The 22,236-nt window shown below is 50.3% G+C and overlaps 9 protein-coding genes across 9 annotated transcripts; 4 read left to right on the top strand and 5 right to left on the bottom strand.

Annotated features, from left to right (window-relative positions):
• Positions 1-114: 114 nt before the first annotated feature.
• Positions 115-2,287, top strand: HO133_008318 (uncharacterized protein; the record flags this gene model as incomplete). The annotated part of the gene is made up of 2 exons (XM_037299185.1): positions 115-762; positions 1,232-2,287. The coding sequence occupies 2 exons, from the start codon at positions 115-117 to the stop codon at positions 2,285-2,287; spliced, it is 1,704 nt and encodes a 567-aa protein (XP_037155186.1).
• Positions 2,288-3,504: 1,217 nt separating this feature from the next.
• HO133_008319 (uncharacterized protein) lies at positions 3,505-5,915 on the bottom strand (the record flags this gene model as incomplete). The annotated part of the gene is made up of 5 exons (XM_037299186.1): positions 3,505-4,263; positions 4,342-4,540; positions 4,591-5,009; positions 5,069-5,503; positions 5,595-5,915. The coding sequence occupies 5 exons, from the start codon at positions 5,913-5,915 to the stop codon at positions 3,505-3,507; spliced, it is 2,133 nt and encodes a 710-aa protein (XP_037155187.1).
• A 1,241-nt stretch (positions 5,916-7,156) lies between these two features.
• Positions 7,157-8,423, bottom strand: HO133_008320 (uncharacterized protein; the record flags this gene model as incomplete). Its single annotated transcript, XM_037299187.1, has 4 exons — positions 7,157-7,450; positions 7,643-7,745; positions 7,930-8,306; positions 8,388-8,423. 4 exons carry the CDS (start codon positions 8,421-8,423, stop codon positions 7,157-7,159), a joined length of 810 nt encoding a protein of 269 aa, XP_037155188.1.
• Positions 8,424-10,426: 2,003 nt separating this feature from the next.
• Positions 10,427-13,074, top strand: HO133_008321 (uncharacterized protein; the record flags this gene model as incomplete). Its single annotated transcript, XM_037299188.1, has 3 exons — positions 10,427-10,459; positions 10,616-11,249; positions 12,548-13,074. 3 exons carry the CDS (start codon positions 10,427-10,429, stop codon positions 13,072-13,074), a joined length of 1,194 nt encoding a protein of 397 aa, XP_037155189.1.
• Positions 13,075-14,287: 1,213 nt separating this feature from the next.
• HO133_008322 (uncharacterized protein) lies at positions 14,288-15,261 on the top strand (the record flags this gene model as incomplete). The annotated part of the gene is made up of 2 exons (XM_037299189.1): positions 14,288-14,386; positions 14,452-15,261. The coding sequence occupies 2 exons, from the start codon at positions 14,288-14,290 to the stop codon at positions 15,259-15,261; spliced, it is 909 nt and encodes a 302-aa protein (XP_037155190.1).
• A 183-nt stretch (positions 15,262-15,444) lies between these two features.
• On the bottom strand, positions 15,445-17,246 carry HO133_008323 (uncharacterized protein; the record flags this gene model as incomplete). Its single annotated transcript, XM_037299190.1, has 7 exons — positions 15,445-15,812; positions 15,883-16,028; positions 16,079-16,234; positions 16,297-16,453; positions 16,514-16,868; positions 16,921-17,142; positions 17,190-17,246. The coding sequence occupies 7 exons, from the start codon at positions 17,244-17,246 to the stop codon at positions 15,445-15,447; spliced, it is 1,461 nt and encodes a 486-aa protein (XP_037155191.1).
• A 204-nt stretch (positions 17,247-17,450) lies between these two features.
• Positions 17,451-18,914, top strand: HO133_008324 (uncharacterized protein; the record flags this gene model as incomplete). The annotated part of the gene is made up of 3 exons (XM_037299191.1): positions 17,451-17,601; positions 17,673-17,814; positions 17,873-18,914. The coding sequence occupies 3 exons, from the start codon at positions 17,451-17,453 to the stop codon at positions 18,912-18,914; spliced, it is 1,335 nt and encodes a 444-aa protein (XP_037155192.1).
• A 502-nt stretch (positions 18,915-19,416) lies between these two features.
• HO133_008325 (uncharacterized protein) lies at positions 19,417-20,696 on the bottom strand (the record flags this gene model as incomplete). The annotated part of the gene is made up of 3 exons (XM_037299192.1): positions 19,417-19,448; positions 19,515-20,453; positions 20,558-20,696. The coding sequence occupies 3 exons, from the start codon at positions 20,694-20,696 to the stop codon at positions 19,417-19,419; spliced, it is 1,110 nt and encodes a 369-aa protein (XP_037155193.1).
• Positions 20,697-21,359: 663 nt separating this feature from the next.
• HO133_008326 (uncharacterized protein) lies at positions 21,360-22,168 on the bottom strand (the record flags this gene model as incomplete). Its single annotated transcript, XM_037299193.1, has 2 exons — positions 21,360-21,558; positions 21,732-22,168. 2 exons carry the CDS (start codon positions 22,166-22,168, stop codon positions 21,360-21,362), a joined length of 636 nt encoding a protein of 211 aa, XP_037155194.1.
• Positions 22,169-22,236: the final 68 nt, after the last annotated feature.

A 22,236-nucleotide genomic window follows, 5' to 3' on the forward strand; every position in this document is an offset into this window, starting at 1 on the left:
GAGCTCGCTTTGCTCAACGCGTCGTCGTGACGAGGTGAAAATTTTCACAATGGCAGACGCACACCCTTGCTGTCGCTTGCAATACGCACAATACGCCTATCATCGGATTTCAAGATGCTCCTCCAGGATACCGGCAGTCCAGCTTACCCTGACTGGCTTGCACTGGCGATTGTCTTCACCTTACTCCTTCCGCTGCTATCATCGAGGACTGTGCGTTACCAGCCCATCTGGTACATCTCCTTAATTGCTGCAATCGATGCCCTTTTCTCCTTACCTAACACGAAGTTGAAAATCTTCGTGATACTGTTCTTGTTCCGTTACGTACGACTCATCGTCAACTTAACAGCCTTCTGCTTATACAAACCCGTTGCTATTCCCACCCATCCAAGTCTAACGGCAAAAGATGTCACGGTCATCGTACCAACAGTGGCACCGTACGGAAAGGACTTCGAGGAATGCATCCAATCAATTCAAGCCAACGGACCTGCCAAGATTGTCATCGTTACTGCTGGACCGGGTAACTATGAGAGGGCGATTCAAAGCGTTGACATGTCCTCAAACATTCTGATCAAACATTGCCACGTTCAGAACAAGCGGGCACAGGTCTGTGAAGCTCTAGAAGACGAGGTACGAGAAGAGAGAGAGAACAATGGAGTCTACTACACAGGAATTGTCTACCACACAAAAATTGTCTACCACACAGGAGTTGTCTACTGCACTGGAGTTGTCTACCACACAAAAATTGTCTACCACACAGGAGTTGTATTCTGCACTGGAGTTGTCTACCACAGGAGGTGTCTACTACACTGGGGTTGTCTACCACAGGAGGTGTCTACCACACTGAAGCTGTCTACCATAGGAGTTGTCTACTGCACTGGAGTTGTCTACCACAGGAGGTTTCTACTTCACTGGAGTTGTCTACTGCACTGGAGTTGTCTACTGCACTGGAGTTGTCTACCACAGGAGGTGTCTACTTCACTGGAGTTGTCTACTTCACTGGAGTTGTCTACCACAGGGGATGTCTACTACACTGAAGCTGTCTACCACATGAGTTGTCTACTACACTGGAATTTTCTACTACATAGAAGTTCAAGTTCCGAAGTCGATCAAACCCCTTCTCATCTTTTACCCAAGAGAGAGAATGTTGGAGTACCCCTTTTCATCTCCCTCGTCTCACCCCCACAGCTATGACTAGATGTGGACTTTTCGCTAACCATCAGCGGCCTTCCAGGTACATACTACCATCACAGTGCTCTGCGATGACCATGTCTTCTGGCCTCGGAACTTCCTCCCCAGCATCCTCGCCCCTTTCGAAGACCCAAACGTTGGCTGCGTCGGTACAAGCAAGCGAGTGCGCCGCACCGTCTCAAACTTCTCCTTGGCCGGCTTCTGGAACTTCCTCGGCTGTTTATACCTCGAGCGACACAACTTCGAGATCGCTGCCACCAATGCCATCGATGGAGGCGTCTTCGTCATCTCCGGCCGCACGTCGGCTCACCGCACGGAGATTCTACAGCCGCAATTATTCCGCAACGGCTTTCTAAACGACTACATCCTCTTCGGTCTCATCGGCCCTCTAAATGCCGACGATGACAACTTTATCACGCGCTGGATGGTCGAGCACGGCTGGAAACTCAAGATCCAGTACTCCGAGGACGCGTGTATCGAAACCACGCTGGGAGAATATCCCAAATTCCTCTCCCAATGCATGAGGTGGGCGCGTACGACCTGGCGTAGCAACCCCCTCAGCCTTCTATCACGCCGAACCTGGACCACCCAGCCATGGTCCATCTACGCCGTCTATCTCACCTCCTTCATCAACTTCGCCCTCTTTTACGACGTCGCTCTCCTCACCACGCTCCGGATCTACCTCACCGACCCGGCAAGCAGCCATCCCGTCACGCCCTCCACCGGACTCCTGACCCTCTGCCTCTGGATCCTGTGCTCCAAGCTCGTCAAACCCTGGCCGCATTTCCGACGGCACCCCCGCGATCTGGCCTACCTGCCCGGCTACATCCTCTTCGGATACTTCCATTCACTCCTCAAGCTGTGGGCGCTGCTGACGTTTTGGAATGTCGCGTGGGGATCTCGACCGCTGGGTGAGGGGGAAGGAGGGGTGTCGGGGGGTGTGAACGGTGGGATGGGTGGGGATGTGATCTCGGGGGATGACGGAGAGGAAGGGGTGTCGGAGGGCGTGAATGGTGGGACGGGTGGGGATGCAGCTCGGATGATAGGGCAGGTGGAGGGGGGTGCGGGGGTGGGAAGGGAGGAGTTGGAGGGTAAGTGATCCGTGCGATATGGCATTCACAGCTGCTGACAATGTGCTAGAATGATTGTTTATGGGGGGATGAGATGGATAGATGACGGGAGGTGTGGGTATGATACCCCTATAATGACTGTTAATACGAAGTAATGAGATAAATAAATGCCGCGAGGCATGGGTATAATACCCTTAGAATAATCGTTAATAGAGGAAATGAGATAGATGAATGCCGTGAGGCACGGGTATGATACTCCTAGAAAATCGTTAATAGGGGGAATGAGATAGATAAACGCCGCGAGGTGTGGGTATAATACCTCTAGAATAGTCGTTAGTAGAGGTAATAAGATAAATAGATGGCGTAAGATATAGATATAATACCCTTAGAATAACTGTTAATAGAGGTAATAAGATAGATGAATGCCGCGAGGTATAGATATGATACCCTTAGAAAATCGTTAATAGAGGGAATAAGATAGATAAATATCGCGAGATATAGATATGATACTTCTAGAAAATCGTTAATAGAGGAAATGAGATAGATGAATGCCGCGAGGCACGGGTATGATACTCCTAGAAAATCGTTAATACGAGGTGATGGGATAAATAAATAGCGTGAGGTATAGGTATGATACCCTTAGAATAACTGTTAATAGAGGTAATAAGATAGATAAATACCGCGAGGTATAGGTATGATACCTCTAGAATAATCGTTAATACGGGGTAATAAGATGGATAAATGCCGCGAGGCATAGGCATGATACCTCTATAATGACTGTTAATATGAAGTAATGAGATGGATAGATAGCGTGAGGCACGGGTATGATACCCTTTGAAGAACTGTTAATAAGGGGAATGAGATGAATAGATGGCACGAGGCATAGGCATGATACCCTTAGAATAACTGTTAATAGGGGGAATAAGATAGATGAATACCGTAAGGTACGGGCATGATACCTCTAGAAAATCGTTAATGGGGGGAATTAAGATGGATAGATGGCACGAGGCATAGGCATGATACCCCTAGAATAACTGTTAATATGGGGTAATGAGATAGATAAATGCCGCGAGGCATGGGTATAATACCCTTAGAATAACCGTTGATACGGGGTGATGAGATAGATAAACGCCGTGAGGCACGGACATGATGCCCTAATAGACATGTATTAATCCATCAAAGTTCCCTCGTCTATGTACTTTACAGCCCGCCGAAACCCCGCGGACGGTTCCCAAACGCCGGTATATTACCCCTGTACACAGTCATACACGGCTTCCAAAACCCGTGTCGGAGCCGTCAAGTCGGGGTCTTTGGCCATGTTTCTGTCATTCGTTGCGGGTAAGGGATCGAACGAGCCCGGGATTTTGATACCGAGGAGCCAGGTATCCACGGGAGCCAGCATGCGGGTTCTGGGGCCGAAGTCTTTGGGGTTGAGAACAATCCCATCACTTTGAGCGTGGGACTTGCTGCTGCAGTCCATCTCGCCTTCGACGTCGCTGTATACGGAGCTTGCCGTGGTGGGCGATGCAAGGTTGCTGGAGCCGGTCTCGTTGTTGCCGGAATCCGTTGTCGTCGCGGGGCTAGGGATGGACATGGACATGGCCCGCCAGTGTTCGTAAAGGAGTTCGGTGGCTTTGATGAATAGCTTCCAGCTTTGAGCCAGCTTTGATGTTGATCGGGCTGATTGCAGCTCTGACCTTGCGCGCTCTTTGAGTACTTTTCTCAAGATTTTGCCGGCAGGGTTTTTGGGGATCGAGTCGACGAATACAACGCCTCCGTCTAGGCTCTTGTATCTTGCCAGGTAGTTGGACATGTGGTTTTTGATGTCGGCCAGGTCAACGTCGCTACCGGGTACTTTGACGACGTAGGCTCGAGGGGTCTCGGTGGTCTCGTCTTTGGGGTGGAGAATTCCGATGACCGCAGCGTCCAAGATGTCGGGGTGCAGCATAAGGACTGCTTGTAGTTCGGCCGGTGAAACCTGCCAGCCACGGACCTTGATCATCTCCTGTTGCAGCACAGTCAGCGGCGATCAGACATGGCACGCATTGATGGGATCGAGACCAAATCTGAGGGATTGCCCAACCTTTAACCGGTCAACGATGTAGTATTTGCCTCCGTCCTTGTATCCAATGTCGCCCGTTTTTAACCAACATTCAGCGTCTATCATGCCTCTACTGGCTTCAGGGTTGCCGAGATAACCTTGCATGACGAGTGGTCCTCTGACGTAGATCTCAGCTTGTTCTTCGTCTCGATCAACGATACTACCATTTTGGGCGACGAGTCTGGGGACTAGATTAGCCGTCTGTAGGCAGCAAGTTCGCATGTACCTCACTTGGCTTCCATTCCTGGCAGCAATTTGCCCACACTGCCGGTATGGTCTGTATCAGGCCAGAGAAAAGTTGTGATCCATCCAGATTCCGTCATTCCCCAAACCTGCACCACCCTCGCAGCGGGTGCTAAGATGCGAAAGAACGCATCTTGAGCCCTCTCATCCAACGGTGAGCCGGCACACCAGACCAGGCGGAGTGAGGCTAGCAGTTCCCTTGTCGTTGCTTCTCCTTTCATGAGTGCGTTCAGTATCACTGGTACCAAAGGCGTCTCGGTAATCTCATACTGGTGAATGATCGACAAGTACCTCTGCTGCTCGAAGCGGCGCATTATGTAGGTCGGTACACCTTCTCGAAGCGGCGCGATGTGTGCAAGTGGAAAGGCGAAGGCGTGGAACTCCGGCAGACTAATTAAACGAGATACCTGTTGAATCAGTGTTAGTGTTGAGAAAGGGTGCTCGAGGGCTGAAAAGGTAATCCCACCTTGTACGGTTTTTCCTTGCCATCTTCCAGCATAATACTCTGCATTACGAAGCTGTGGTGTGAGATCATGGCCGCTTTCGGTAGTCCAGTGGTCCCACTGGTAGAAAGCAAAGCAGCTGTCGTATTCTTTGCTTCTTCCTCGCTCGAAAACCGCACCCAATCGCGCTCGCCATGGTTCAAGAGCTCTTGGACGGAGTTGCAATATGATTTGGTGACATAATGAGACTTTGTCTCCAGTGCGAACACATTGCAAGCTGGCACGCCATATTCTCCCACTTGGGCGACTACGGGGAGAAGTTCGTATTCTGTAATCAGAAACCGAGCTCTGGTGCTCTGAATATGGTGCCTAAGCTCTAAATGTGTGTATCCCGGGTTCGAGCCTGTGAACCGCCCACCGGCGCCGATGATGCCAAGGAAAAGCATGGTATACATTATCTAAGACTGTCAGCTCTGCTTGGGCGCTTCTCGGGACCTAGCAGATGTGTCCAGGGCGGCGGAATGATGAAAGCAGAACTCTCGCCCTTACATCATTGAACGCATGCACGCACACGCAGTCTCCTGGCTTCAAGCCTACGGCCTTCCAGCCTGCTACGAACTGCCTGACAGTGGCCCGCGCTTGTTTGGCTGATATGGACCTCTCGCGATTTTCCGGGTCGATGTAGATCTTCGTGTCTTGATCGTAGTCACAGTTCCCCAAAATCCATGAGACCAAGTCCATCTTGGAGCCTTTTTCGACAGGGTCCTCGAGAATCCAGGTATTCGAGTTTTCGCGGCGTTTGACAGTGTTGCGTATCTTGGCGATTGGGAACAGGTTGGACAAGAAGGCATATTTGTGGTTGCCGAACATTGGGGTGGTCAGTCTAAATATAAAGTCACGAGCGACCCAAGCCGACGCGGGAGAGCCAATGATGTGGATGGCAATTCTTGGGTTGCCATGTAGATGTCGGTTCGGCGTGTTTCGGTTGTGGTTTCCATGATAAGTCCGAGGGAGGGCGTGACCAATGATATGTCGTAGGGCGTCTATGTCCGAGCAGGTACGAACAAGCCCGTACTGCAGCCCAGTATCGAGCTGCTCGCAGGAATACGGCACGGGATGTTAGGAAGGATGTATTTGGAATTGGGAATGCTGGTGATAGAGAAGCTTTTGAATGAGGGTGTGGGAATGAGGATGGAATGAAAATGGTGGGGGGGGGGGTGTCAGCCGGAGGGGGCGGTCAGTGTGGTCTACGGTAAAGCATCTGTCGCGTGGCCTCCATGTAGCAGTCTCTCTGTTCATATGCATCTTGACGCCATCTTGCAGGGCCCGCTGCATGAGGGGGAGGGTTCGGGTTTACGCCAGGGCTGAGGGTGCCGTGAATGAGGCTTCAATTGGGGTGTGCGCCTTGAGAGGAGGGTAAGGTCAGGGCACATTCAAGTGGTCATGTGCACGTTTACGCAACCTGAAAGTTACCGGCGATTAAATAAGGACGATCTATTATTGTGTGGCCGCATACTATCGTAGACCGAAGAAGTGAAGAGGATAAGCTGCATAACGGGGGTGTGGATTCAAAGTACTGGGATTGTGGATTGGGATGAATGGAGGATAGCTGGGGATAGCTGGGGATCTTAAGACCCGAGTGTGCTGGGTGCATGATAAAATAATGATTCAAATGATGCAAGTGAAGAGACGGGAACGGCTGTGGCTTGGCGATGAGATTGGAGATTGGAGATTGCATACATCACGCATTTAAAATGCCCCGGAGGTGTCGCGGTCTGGCATTTGATTGGTCAAGTGTCTGCATAAAACCAGTCCGATCCTATAGATCCTGGATTTGATCATCTGTGGAAAAAATTCCAAATCCATGGGATTCAATCCCCATCGAGATGATATAACAGAGAGAGTACACAGGGCGCCAAAAGCAAAGGAGACCGGAGGAGGTCCAAGTTACATGTAAGCATGCAAACTCCCGCCCCGGGCCCGCGCCATCTTCCCTTGCAATTATATTAAATATTGTACCCTTCCTACTTGAATCGCTAGTTCAAAATGACGAACCGTACAACTGACTCATTCAAACCCTTCCCGTGACTAATACGTCACCATCGGTCACTCTACCAACCCCGGACCTCAACATTCTTATTACCCTCTTCGCTGTCATCAGGACCTCCATCATTCTCACCCTCATTATTACCCTTTTCACTCTCATCAGCACCTCCATCATCCTCACCCTCACCCTCATCCTCATCGCTATCGGCGTCGTCGTCCATAGGAATCATCTCTCTCCTGGCCAGCTGTACCTCGCCGTTTCCTCGTCCGACCAACAGCGCCACCTGATCCTCCTCCCAACCCCTGCTCCTCACTTTCTCCACTACTGCGTCTTTGATTCGGTCGCTCCATGGTCGATACTCCAAAGGATTTCATCTTCCATTTCGAACCATTCTACCCCCACCCCACCAAGCAGCTCACTCATCGGATAACTACCCGCAAATTCCATGTCTATGACGGCGCTGATGTGACCATCGTGCACTACTATATTCCGGGCCACAGAAATCGCCGTGCGCGAGAGCGAAAGGCTCTTGGGGAAGGAACGAGGATACATTGGAAGACAATATGTCCCGGGCTGTTCGCAAGGACCCGATGAACTTCTCTTTCGAAATGTTTTCAAAGAGGTCCTCATCTAGGTCTTCCGCAGACGCGTTGCTGTAATAATATATCTCTTGATCGTAGCAAGCAATCACATAGGCATGTGTAGAAGGATATGGTCCGATATTGTAGAAGGCTGGGGAGTGAGCTTGTCCAGAATGAATTGTCAGTGTATAGCATACGTTTACGCCGTATCAGGTAATACCCTCAACAGCAATCGTGACTTAATTTTCCTTTAAACAATTTGAAGCCTTCAACGGTGGGTCCGAGTCTATGCTCCAAAGTGAAACCGCCAATACCGCCGAGATTGATCTCACTCAGTGTGCCAATGATTCGCGCAACTTCCTCAGCAACACTTGCTTTCTCGGTTTCTGTCAAGCTAGACCATAGGCAATCTAGAGGCCGGCTATCGATGAACTCCGTAGCAATATACGGACTGTCCGATCCTGATTGCTTGATGTTATAAGTGTACACCTTAGGGACTGGTATCGACGGGTGGTTTTTGGCAAGGTACGTAAGGAAGGCTATTTCGTTTTCGATTTGACATGACCAAGCTTCCTCTTTGGGCTCGCGGATGATCATCTTCCGAGATGATAGAGTCTCGATGATGTCCGATACCTGGTAGATAATTAGTCAAAATTAGGGTGGAAAACGTAGGACCTTCACGTGATGCTCGGTCGTATAGGACACAAGCCATACGTAGTTGTAGCCCCCTTGCCTTGATCTGGAAGTCATCTTTTCCTGTTGGTTTGAGTGTGTATGGTGGTTCTCCATTAAAGCATTCTCCACAGCGTTTAACCTTTCCTGTAGTGCCACACTTTGGGGCGATAGTCGCAGTACTCCATGTGTTTTTTGCAGTATCCGACATGCTTGCCGACCTGGCAATGGTGAGTAGTCGGCATTTGGAAGATATGTTTGACGGATGAAGAAACCATTAAAGAGAATCTGTGACTCTGGCTGCACACAGTCGAAAAAAGGACCAACGATCGTTGAATATCCTGCAAAAGACCAGAAAAGAACATGCTTGGGTGAGAGCACGAAAGACTGGTAACGGTCACTACCAGGAGGGTAGCTTTAGGACAGTCTCCTGCATTCGAATGAACAGAGACACCACCCGGTAAACAAAGAGCGACAAGCCAACGCCTGTCGAACAACTGAAAGAATTCGTGCGAGAACATTTTAAGTAGCCCAGGGTCGACAAGCTGGATTCTAGGCGTTCGAAAAGACGGGTTTGAAATGACCGATGGTGGTTAACTAGATCAACAACAAAGGTTCAAAAGATGCCCGCCTGACTTCGTACCTGATTAAAATTAAGATGACACGGGCTTTAGAGGACCAAGAGGAGCAGGTCTATCAATGCCGAAGGCCCACACCTCCAAAAATCGAGCCTTGTGTACCCCTGTCGTTTCTTACAGCGCAATCTAAACCCGAGGTGTTGTTGCGATTTCTTTTAGGGGATGATCAAGCGTGTTCCTGGATCGGTGACCCGTTCCCAATGCAGGGTTTGATAAGCTGACGCCGGGTACTCCACCAGCAGTCAGAAAACTGCGAATCTGCTAGACTCATTTTCGATTTCGAAGCCATCGCAAACAAGGATGAAAGAAGCTTTCGGTCAGTGTCTGGTGGCGCTTGCAGGTGCACCCGGACGCCAAGCAAGTGGCGTCACATGCGTCAGGGTTTTGATGATTACTTTACAGACTCGCATTAGCGGGGTATCCTATGGCCAGCCCTACACTCGTTCCTCGCTTCGGGGGCCAATCATATCGCAAGCTCATTACGGTATACCCCCCTGTAGATTACTCGAAAATACCAGACATAGCGATTATAGAAATATCTGGGACCACGCATCTTGGTTGAACCCGTGCAGCATCAAAAGAATGAGAATTCTGCAACGCGAAGACAAGAAACATTTTAGGAACTGGAAAGGGTTCCGCACCCTTTTTGAGCTTGACGCCAATGTTGTGGAGTGAAAGTGCTCCCGATGCCCTCAGTAAGATTATGACAAGGTTCTCGTGGGTAGGAAGACTTGATTGTTCTATGGAAGCCTGCGGCAGGATCTTATCCCACCAAGCTAAGTACGCAATACTACACATGTGGCTAGCCATTGTAAGAAGTACCTTCCAACTCGCTCCCGGAGTCATCGTCGTCTTGGTTTGGACTTACCCTCCCTAGTGCCACCATCCGTTCCATGCAGTGTTCAGCTGCCTCGCCAACGTCGTTGTCACCGAACATTGGCGGCTTCAATTACTTTCTTCAAGAGTCAGTCAGAAGACTGGCCCACGAAAAGGCAAAATCGCCCGGAACTAGTGTTGGTGACTGCAATGAATGCCCTGGGTTCTGCCACCTGTTTCTCTGGGCGCATGCTGCCAGTGACTAACAGAATGATGAAGTTCAAATCCGAATTATGTCTTTCGTGGCCCTTCGCTAGGGGATTTGACCTGAAAGCGCTTCTCAACTCATCTCTTTAAGGCATACAAAAGATCGACGGAGTTCTGAAACCATACGTACTAGTTGTTTGCGGTCATTTGATTTTCATTTCTTTGTTCACGTGTAATTAGATTTTTGTCTGTTTCGTTTACTCGCAGCTCAACCCTTACAAAGTCTCATCATATAGAAATTGTTCTCAGCCAGGTGTATTGACTTGTCTTTGGCACTCTTTGTCGCGAATGGCGATGGGGCTTCAGTCATGAGAGAGCAGGCATGTATAGATGAAGTTTTGGTCGATTTTGAGCTTCATGATGTATTTATGCCTTGCTTCCAAAGTCTCATTAGTCGGTCTATATAAATAAAGGCACGATATAATTCTCACTTGGAGTCTCCCTCCCCAATCGGCACTGAAACCACAGTCGCATAAAAACTGTTGCGGGAGGAAACGTTATCTGTCCTCTACCTCTTTCCATATTTCAGCATGCCTATATCCTGGACAGTGGCTTGGAATAGATGCTGACTTTGCGAACATTCAATGGTCTGTAAACATATCGGACTCTGCGACAGACACCAAGAGCGATGTCCCAACCACAAGAAAGTGTCTATCTACAAGAAAGGCACTACAGGGCGTCCTCAAAAATGTGTTGCCTGCGATAGAGGGAAACCACAACATAAGTAGCGAGGATGCTGCTATCGAAGATGTGAAGGTAGACTTTCTCGCAGAGGGCGGCTACAACTACGTGTGGCTTGTTTCGTTTTCTTCAAAACCCTCTGAACAAGACGGTACAACTTCCTTGCATACAGCCATACTCCGCGAGCCAAACGACGATGCATTCTTGCCGTGGCAGATCGAAAATGAAGTTGCCCACCTCACTTTCATTGCCAAAGACCATCCCTCGATCCCAGTGCCCAAAGTCTACGCGTATGACGATGGAAAAACCGGGAACGAGCCTTACATCACGATGGAGTACATTGATGGGCAGCCTCTGGATTCAGTATGGACTGCATACTCTGAGGACGAGAAATTGGCAGCTGCCCGACAAGTTGCCCAAACAATAATCGAAATGGGCACAATCACATTCGATCGGATCGGCGGTCTGACCTTGGAACACGAGATTGGGCCAACGGTGGAGGGTGTGTGTGTGTGTGTGTAATTCCTACATCGGAGGGCCGTGCCCCTGTTCGTACCCCTTCCCATTGAAAGGCGTAGCCCAGAGTGCAACCGTTTTTACCCACTCGGCCTTACGGCCATGTCCGGCATCCGTACCCCATTTAAGGTACGGCAGATAATCGTGGTAGAACCACGGCTATGTACATTATGTTGAGGAATTCCAAAGCCTTCATTGCAACCAGACACCATTACACTCTGCAATGTACCCTAAAGCTTTTTCCTCGTTTCTCAGAGCCGAGCTCTAGCCTCTCCGTTTCATGTACACTCAGATATTCAGTATTTCATTATATATCGTCACGTAAGAGAGAGAATAGTGATATTTGTCAAACCGAAGTCGAGAGCTCGCTTCGATTCCCGTAGGGATACAAGACCTAATCGAGGCCTATTCGCATGTCGATAGCTGGCTAAAAGGTATACGACTATCACTTGTTACTCGCTGACTCCGCTGTTAAGGGGGTATTTTCCAAGTATATTAGATTTAGCTCTCTTATCTAGTCTCTTTCCTATAGAAAACCTCCATATAATTCTCGTAAACGAGTTGACTCGTCTGTGGCCGGAGTCGGGTACTTGTAGTATTTAGGGAAGAGTTACCGATCAGCGAGGGAGGGAGGTATTATCCGATCGAGAGGGGTGAGGCTCGCCGTCATGTCGATAATATCGAATTCTTCGAGGGGGACGCGTTAACCCTCGATCTGACGCGTCTCGTTATCCGATTTTCGCTCGTACGTAGTTGACCGTTGTCGTAATCGAAGAATCCGATTGTACACCCATGTGTAAATGTACGCTCCCTTGAGATCTCTTGGCTCCTCTGACGTGCCGGACCGTAAGTTTACGCCTATTGCAGCTAACGAGTTGGGAACCAATCAACGCGTAGTAGCTGCTAAACAGGTATAGAGCAGACTCCCGAAGGCATAGGAATCTTTGTCAGAGGGTTCGTAGCCGGCACCACGTATAGGTGGATCTCGTTGCCAGCCCAACGGTGGAGGGTATGAAGTTGTTCAAGGGTCGAGTATGCCGCCTTAAAGTCGCAATAATGAACGTATACGTGGACTAACTCCACGCTCGCAGGACAAATTCTATTCGCCAGACTGTTACGACATAGGACCTTACCACTCAACGCACGCTTACGTCCTCGGCTGCTACGATAAAGAAATCTACTACTACACTCATGCTCCTGATAGCGATATTGATGAAGGCTGATTTGACGTCGTGACAAGAGACACATTCATCAAATCTTTACGAGAGACTCGGGACAGACTAGCCTCATCCCCATCAACGTTTCTCCCAGAGCAACCATTCACCCTCGTTCACAACGACCTCAACGGCCGCAACATCATGATGCGGGATAAGAAGATTGCGGCGATCTTAGACTGGGAATTTGCAGGTAGCTACCCGCTGAGTGAGATGCTGGAAGGCAGAGGTGTTGATCTGCTGGAAACAGTGGATGATGAGACGGAGGAAGAGAACAGCGCTTGGAGTCTCCGCATGGGGGAACTAGTGGCCGAGGCGGCGAGAGCAAGAGGATGGGATGAGGGGAGGGTAGAATTGTTAGTTGGGAGGGGAAACGAGGAGCTTGGTCTGGCGAGGATAGAGATGGTTCCCGACTTTTTGGCTGAAGATGCATCTGATATTGGTGCCGGCAACGATGCTGACAATGATGTTGGAGGATCCCGAGGCTGGACGGCATTGGTAGTCTGGATTGCTTCCTTTCTTGGTGATGTATGGCGCCTAAGCAATTCTGAAAGCCTGAAATTTTGGCCTCATCAGTGGCGACTGCGTTGGTCATAGTGAGACAATGTTTCAATAAGCCTAGTTGCTCCATGAGTACTGGGGTTCACCATGAATGCTAGCGATGTGTTTCCCATACAAATTATCACAAGGAATGGCAATTGAAGCGGCATACGACCCTTAGATATTGACAAAAATCATCGACAGTGTCTTTTCCATCATCAATCGTCAAAACCTTTCGCGACCGCACTAGGTCATCAAGGAAACGGTCTTCGAGAAAATCGGCAGCCACCGGTAACGTAACCAGTTCTTGCGGGCACCTTTCCCGAGCATAAAGTACGGATAGGGGTCCTGAAACAATGAGAACCGTAGAGTGGTCTGCATCCAGATTTTCCCATCTCATACAATACCGATATGCAATGAACCACGAGCTGATTACCAAGCTGAAGTATGCATTGACTCCCTGGGCACGCAATGTACTCCACAACCCTGCGAGGCCAACTGGGCTACAAGTAATATATATAACTCTATACGCAGGAACAAAAAAGGTGCACAGCCTCAGTGGGTTACTGATCGTATGCAAGTCGCCGCTCCGAGATGAATGGTGAATCCGAACCCTTGTCCGTACTACACGGCTGCACCCACTCACAATCATCTCAATTTGGCAAGAGTAACCCCTTGCGCCATTCCCGACTTTCTCTGTCGTCGCAACCAGTCGACCATAGCGTGTCTTGACAGCTAGATCTGTTCGCTGTCTTGATCGTCAGGTGTATATACCACCACGGATCTCTCGAGTAATCACCTGGAAAATGCCACCAGCGTGGCAAGGGCGATGAACACGCTCGTTGACCCTGTCCATCAAAACCAGCCAGGGGCCCGAGAAGGCTTGTTGGCGCTATCTCATCGATTGACAGCGATGGTGGAGACGCCCAGCGAAACCGTCCAGAGAATCGGCTGGGCAGAGGTATAGCACAGCGCCTTGTCTGAAGACATTATGGAATCCTATCCTACGAAAAAGCATGAAATGATTCCATCCAGCCGGCCCGGTTTGCAGCGATCAAAATCGCAGTCGACTTGAAGATCTTCGATGCCCTCAACGAAGCTGGCGGCGATTCGTAAAACATCTCGAAGCTTGCAAGCCAGACGGGCGCCGAGGACTCATTGGTCGGTATGGTTTTTGAGTCCAACCGGATGCCCTGTCCATGACTGCAACGAGACTTGACCGCTTACTCTCCCATCATAGGTAGCTCGGACGATGAAGCATCTTTCCGCCATGAACATCGTTGGCGAAACGGGTGCCGATGAATTCTCCCCAACCCATTTTTCTAACGCCCTGACTATTCCAACATACCGTGATGGGGATCAGCTACTGGTTTGCAAGCGACATCCCGCTTTTGCCGCGTGTCATGCTGACCCACTGCAGCTTTGACGTTGCAGGCCCGTCCTTTCACGGGACGCCTGGTTATCTCAAAAACACAAAACCCGAGGAACATCGCCGATGGACCGTTCCAACACGCCCACCACACCAAAGAACCCTTCTTTGTATGGCTAGGGGAGAGACCTGAGCATTCCGAACATTTCAACAACTACATGAGCGGATATCGTCAAGGGAAGCGCCGCTGGATGGACGAAGGCTTTTACCCACTGAAAGAAAGACTCGGAGCCGACACGCCAAATGACGACAAAAATCCAGTCCTCCTTGTGGACGTAGGAGGCGGTCTGGGTCACGATCTAGAGGAGCTGAAAGTCAAGCATCCAGGCATTCGGGGTCGCTTAGTGCTACAGGACCAGCCGGAAGTCATCGCCCAAATCGGCAAGGCTTCGGATGGCACTGAGTTGACTACCCATGACTTCTTCACTCCACAATCTGTCAAAGGTTCGCATCAAAATTGGTTTGAGTTGCGCGAGAAGCTGACTGGGCGTGACCTAGGTGCTAGAGCATATTATCTGCACTCCGTCCTCCACGACTGGGATGATGCTTCGTGTCTCAAGATTCTTCGAAACGTTGTGCCTGCTATGCGACCCGGATACTCAAAGCTGCTTATCAACGAGAACGTCGTTCCCGACGTCGGAGCGGCGTGGTCGATCACATCGATGGACTGGTTGATGATGGCTTTGGGCGCCGTCAGGGAGCGGACGGAAAAGCAGTGGAGGGGTTTGCTTGGGCAGGCAGGACTGAAAGTTACAGGGGTCTGGACTTATGAACAGGGAACTGAGAGCTTGATCGAAGCGGAGACTGAGACTTGATGGGCGTTTCTAATGAAATTCGGAATCTTGTCGCTAGCTTCGTTCTATTATCGACCATTGTGCACATGATGGGTAAGATGTCAGATTCACTGAGACGATCCTCTTGTCAAGGATAGCTGAAGAGTGACGTCTGAGCTTGAAGCAGGATCACAAGTGGCTCTAGTGATGGCCGTTGCTTTCTATTTAATCATTAACACTTGCTGGGAGGCTGGCTTTAGCCAAAGCACTACTCATAGCCTTGGCCATGGCCTCCTCTGCATCATATCCGTAGCACCAATCTTGGGTGACAGGATCACTCCATTGATTCGGACTCTCGTCGAAGTGAAGGCCCTCGACCTCAGGGCGCATAGCAATATCACGAGCCTCCTGTTCGGGACCGTCTGCAAAGTGCCACAGCTTACCGTTTATGAGGCTGGCTTCTTGCATCTGGTTTGCGCGCTTGACTCGGATGGTCTCGAAAACGTTCAACGCTATCTGTAGCTGACTCTTCGATCCGATCATACTTATGGCTTCAGCCAAGCCAGCGGCGTCTTCAACGGCCATGGCGGCGCCTGTTCAATACAGTCAGTGGACATTTGATCCTGTTTCACATACATTCTCGTCACTTGGATCGAGGCTTACCTTGTGACATGTATGGCAGCATAGCATGAGCAGCGTCCCCCAGCATTAGCAATTTGCCAGTGGGTGCGACCCACTTCTCGATCGGGGCTCCGGTCATCAACGGCCACTTCATCGTCTTCTCGATCATGGCGATGAGTTTCAGTAGACTATAGTGCGTCTGTCAGTTACGCTATGAAAGTCATAGTGACCAACCTACGCCGGATCCCATCCTTTGAAATGGTCCTTCATGCTTTCTAAGGCCTTGCCCTGATCCCATGTCTCTGGATCTTCTTCTTCCGGATGGGAGAGAACCATATTGAAGGAATTTCCCCCAGCTATTGTGTAGGTCATTACGTGACGCATCTCGCCAATCCTAATGAAACTGGATGTTGGCTTCAATTCTGGAAATGAGATTGCTTGGTCAGAGTGAATTACCAGACATTCATGCCTGGCTTCTCCAGTATCCAAGAGACAGCAGGGTCCTCTCTGATTTTCTCGACACCTACGGTTGCCCGATAAGCCGCGAATCCTGTTCTAAGTGGAACTCTATCGACGCCATCTAGAATCGTTTTACGGGAAACAGAGTTAATTCCTTCGAGGTTCCTTGATCAGAACGCGGCAGCTTTTGCTTCTCCAGAATTGGTTCACATACCGTCAGCCGCTACTATCAAGTCTCCCCCGAAAGTGGATCCGTCCTGGAGGGTCAGAGACGGGCCGTCCATGTCATAATTCATCACTTTGCTCGCAGTAAGGATTCTAACACCAAGCTCCCTGGCCAATCTTTGCATTGATTCGTGGAGATGAGCCCGGTGAACGACGTAGTACGGAGCCCCGAATGTGTCGTGAAAGTGAGGAACCAAGTTCGTATAGCCAATGACGTTGCCATTCTTCCAACGCCGAAAAGATATATCCTTCGGCTCGACAACTTTGCCGTCGAGTAAAGGCCCCAGGCCCCATCGTAAGAGCAGCCTGCTGACATTGGACGGTACTTGTATGCCGGCACCAACCTACCATGCTGTCAGCTTCTAGCTTTGCTATTCAGATCTCAGAGGTTCTTACCTCACCCATCTGAGGCGCTTGCTCGAATATCGTGACCGCATGACCTTTTCGTGCCAGCGCAATCCCGACGGCTAGGCCGCCGAGACCAGCACCCACGACTAAGACATTCAGAGCGAGTGAAGAAGGACTTAGGTTGTTGATTTCGCAAGATGCCTTGGCGCTCCCTCCTGTTCTGGGCAACGCCTTCAGAAAGTTGAGACTTCGGGTTGGATAGGATGGGATCTGAGACTCTCAGCAGGTCCCGTGAACAGAGGCCCGTTGCTCTTTACCGGCAGTTCACTGGAAGTCACTGCACTTTCACTATCACCCTGACTCGTGTAAAGCATCTTTGGCGTGATCACTTCTTCAGCAAAGCGACTCTATGAGCTAGTGTTGGTTCAATATGGGAGCTCGGGAAATCCGTCTGGGAGCGAGCGAGGGGAGGGGCTCCGAGAGAAACTCTATTCATACTCTAGGATAAACCTTTCTCCGAATTGCTTGGCAAACGGTCAAAACAATATTGGCCCACATCTCAGGCTGAGCAGACAGCAATGGTTCTCGAGCTCCATATCTGGGGCCCAGCCTTCTCTCTACCCTCAATCGATCCGCAATGTCTTACCGCCATTGCATACTTAGCCCAGGCGTTACCTCGAGATCAATGGGTCCTCGTTGCGAGTTCTGATGCCACATTGAGTCCTACCAGTCCGTGAGCCACCACACGCTGCGACCTGTGTATCGCTTTGGGTGGAAATATGTACTGATACAGGTGACAGAGGAGCTACCGGTGCTTCACGATGGCTCGGCGACCATTGGCGGCTTCGAGAACATCGTGGACTATCTACGCAAAAGGTCTGATGGAGATTGGGATATAGACCGGCAATTTTCCAAACCAAAAGACAGGGCAGACGTCACCGCGTAATTGATCTAGTTCCTTAACATTCAAGGATCCACGGCTAATCGTCTCGCGTTCTAGCTTCTCCTCCTTCCTTACCTTCCAAGCCCACCCCCTCCTCGATCTCTCCCTCTATGTCGCTAGCGAAAATTACTCCAAAACCCGAACCGCCTACTCCTCAATCCTCCAATGGCCAACCCAATACTTTGTTCCACCTCAGCGACGGACAATCGCCAAAGCGCGAACCGAGCATATGGGCCTTTCGTCTCTAGACCTCGACACTCTAGATGAGGAACGAAGAAGCAGCAGGAAAGCTGCGGATCTCATACCGCAATCATTACGGACGTCTCGGCCCACAGTGACGGGGCTGATGAAGGAAAAGCAATCGAGTGCCAGGTTCAAGTTGGATGCGCTGGTGGATGCGGCGTTCAAACCATTGGAGCAACTTTTGGGAAAGAAGAAATGGATGTTGAGCGATGAGAGAGCGTCGAGTCTGGATTGTGTGGCGCTGGGATATCTTTCGTTGGCCTTTATACCGGAAATGCCGTTATCGTGGCTTGCGGAAGGATTGCGGGGGAGGTATCCTGACTTGTGCAAATACGTGGAAGACGGAGTCAAGGAGGTCTTTGGCGGGAAAGTAACGGTGGAGGATGCGTTACTGAGCTCGACAGGAGAGCAGTCCGCCATGATTCAAGGAGAAAATGAGAGTGGACTGCCTTGGAGAGCCCCCGAACAAAATCTTAGCTCAGCAGGCGCAAGCATCCTCAACAGCACGTTCGACTCAGTGCCCTTCTACAAACGCACCATCGTCACCACCTCATCTACCCAGCCACAACATTCAACAGACGCACCACCACACTCGCTCACATCTACACTTCTACCACCCTTGCTAGCAAGCGCCGGGGCGGTCGCAGCTATAGCCAGCTACCTCCTCTACTCCAGCCTTAGCACGCAAGAGCCAGAGAAGCGGAACTTATCAGATATGGGCGAAGCGGGTGCGATGTTTGCGGGATTGGATTTTGGGGAGCCGAATAAAGAAGTCAGGGTTCCGCCAGCGGAGGGGAGGGTGCCGGTCGGGGTGGAGGTTGACATTGAGGGTGTTGGGGAGAGAAGGGGTTTATGAGAGTGGAGCCACTGTTATTGAACCTCTTCTTTGACGCTGAACTCAACTCTGGGGATGATGCACTCGTCATACAGGACAGACAGATTCCTAGCCCTAATTACTGAATTGACTTCGGAGGTGACAGGCAGTGGAAGCAGCATCTTTGCCTCGAAGTCAGCTCGGGTCTTCGCTTGCTACCGCTCTTCAAAGACGTTGATATAGGTGGCGTACGAAGCCGCCAAGATATCTATGGGCAGCTGTCCATTCTCCGCCGGATAACCTTAATCAAAGCAGTCAAGCAAATGTCCGTTCCATGCGGGATCAAAGTGATCTGCGACTGCCGCCCGCTCTATTCTGGCTGAATGCCGAAAAATGCCTCTACCTTCCACGTTCCAAAAAAGCTGCCTCCTTTCCACCGATTCTTCTCCAATATTTGGAGCGTGGAAGCCGCATGGCGGTGTGATGCGGATGGACAAGAAACATAGTTGGTAATAGTGCAGTGATTATTCTTTTCGAATATATTTCAAGCCCATTTGCCCAAAAGAGCCATCAGACCTACTCAAACGTCAGTATCTTTGCCAATTGCCGAGTGCCCTTTGGGGGAGGTGGCCGAGGACTCACCAGCACCCAAACACATCATCCCAAACGCAGCCATCACGACCCTCAGCTTCGCCCTCCTCATCACACTACTGAACATAAACTCATGCGCCATCAGCTCCACCAGCCCCGTATATATCAATATCCCCGCACTAATACTATCAAACACGCCCTCCACAATAAGTCCCGTCTGCGATCCCGGCGAATACGTCTCCCTGACTCCCAGGCCCACTGCCATGGAGACCGGCGTTGATATACCGTACCCCAGTGCGAATAGGTATGGGGTCCACCGTGACGATTTCGGCCAGGGCGTGGCCGCTAATCGAGACCCGAGACCCAGGCCTTCGAACGTTTGGTGAAATACCAGGACTATGTAGAGGGTGTCGAATTCCTGTCCTGCGACTGCGAGGGTAAGGCCAACGAATATGGAGTGGAATATCACGCCGAACTCGAGGATGAATATTGCGGTCATTTGCGCCGCGTAGTCTTCTACTTCGTGCGGAGGTTTGTCGGGTTTGGTGTGGATGGCTGGTTCCTGGGAGGTAGGGTTGTCTTGATCATCGTGATCGATGTGTTCGCGGGTGTGGGAGAGGTGGTCTTCGCCTGGTGTATGTTTTTGGCCGTTTGAAGGGGAGCGGGTGGTGCGGATTTGGAGGCCGTGGTCGTCTTGCTCGTCGTCGTCATGGGTATGTCCGAACGAGGAGAATGTAGCGAAGCGCATGGCCATCAATTCGATGAAGAAGAGCACAAAGATCGTCATGAGTGCTATACCTTCGGCCCAGTCGTAGTCCGTTATCGGGCCCTTGAGGCAAGGGTCTGTAAGGGCATCGCAGGCGGGAGCGAGGAGGTGGATGAATGCAGTGGCTATTATGACGCCGGAGCCAAAGTATTTCGCAATGAAAAATGCCCATTCCGGAACGCCTACGCCTCGATGGCGACCCGCGTAGACTGGGAAGGCGGCCCCTATTGTCGTTAGTGATTAATTGGTAGATGCGCTGGATGATGATTGCTGAGAGTACCAAACATTGAGCCAACCAGTATCACGAAGATGGCTGAGACACGCAGACCTATGCGCCCATCATAGTCGTTGTCCGAGTTGCAAGCAGGCTTCGCAGTAAATGTTGCTGCTGCTGATGAGGACGCCGCCGCCGCCAATTGAAGTGCTCCTCGAGCGACAACACTGGCTACGGCCTGCACGTCCTCCATCCTGCCGGCTCACAGGCTAGTGCTGAATCTTCAAATCAAGATGGATGCAAGACTTTATGGCTCAGCTTGATGTAATAATTTCTTTTTTCTTGAAGTTGACTTCGGATTTCTTCGGGGCGCAAAACAAATAGAGTAGTTCTTCGGGCTTCTTTGCTTGGCCTGTGGCCCTTTTGGAACGCTAAATGGGATTAAGTACAATTGGAAGCGACAGTGATGATGCTATGTACAGAAGGTAGAATCGAGAAAACAAAAGCCGCACGCAATAATCATCAATGCCCACTGGTAACCTACACAGATGACATGTAGAAATGACGAACAATGGGAAAGTAAAGTAAGTAAACTGAGGCTAAAAGGCGGGACATAGGAAAATTGACTTTTCGATTAAGCTTCGCGCCTCAGGGGTACACATTTCAGCTTCCGATCTTCGAGAGGCGCACTTTTCTAAGGTATCCCCACTCTGAAGACAACGACAGCTTGTGCACTCATCTTCACCATATGTCAGTATCTGCCATAATGTTGGGCGATATAGGTTATACAGTAGAGAGGGTTGGCCCCGCAGATGGTGAAGTCACCCTCAGAACCTTCCTGATCAATCCTAGTCCGGTTGACAGAGACCCGTCGAGGAGACTCGAGGACAGAGAGCATCACCAATGCGTCGAAATACTAGGACCAGTCGCCGTCAACTTCTACGTCCTTTGGCTCTCCTTCAATCGACAAGAGCTCCTGGATGCTCCAGGGTTTGTAGATATATCTTGGAGGGATGTCCGTGTTTTGAAAAGGTTCGTCTGTAAGAAGATGGCGAAGTGCTTTCCCATAATTCTCATATGCATAGTCCTCTGCATCGTGCTGCCAAGCCATTTGCCTTAGCTAGCTTGAACGGTGCTTCGCTTTATTGCAGCCGCTTTCCAGTCAGGTCTGTGACGAATGTTTTGATTCACAAAGCCCAACAGTTGACAGCAACAAACGCGTTCAGATCTACGGCCTAATGTCAGCCTACCCGGAATGGTGCTATTGCCTGGCCGCAGACGCACGTACCTGAGCTTGTGATGGACTTCTACAGCCCCTGGAATGTTGCTCTTTCCTGCGATCTGCAGGCAGGTAGTCAAAGAAATCGCGTCTTCAACTGCCTGGGTGCCTCCATTCCCTGAACTAGGCAGAAATGTATGTGCACTATCTCCAAGCTGGATGACTCGGCCTTCGGGAGAGGACCATGTCATTTGAGGATCTCTCCACACCATTTTCCAATCGATGATGCCATCATTTGGCGTTGTTTTGATCACTCTGTTCATCATCTCGGGGAAATCTGGGATTCGCGCTGTGAAACTGAGTGCGTCTTCAATTTCAGCTGTTTGGCCCCAGGACTCTGCAACACTGCCAATGTCCTGCAAGGATGAAAAGCCAATCTTCAGCAAGCTATAGAAGTAGATCTGGTAAAGTAAGAGATCTACCTTGTGTGTTAGATTCCATGTCATTATGTCTTTCGATCTGCACACTCCCAGGTGCACATCGAGACTATGAGTGCACCTCTCGATTAGTGAAT

Source organism: Letharia lupina (genome assembly GCF_014066315.1).
Source record: "Letharia lupina isolate WasteWater1 chromosome Unknown contig_5, whole genome shotgun sequence".
In the NCBI taxonomy this organism is placed as follows: domain Eukaryota; kingdom Fungi; phylum Ascomycota; class Lecanoromycetes; order Lecanorales; family Parmeliaceae; genus Letharia; species Letharia lupina.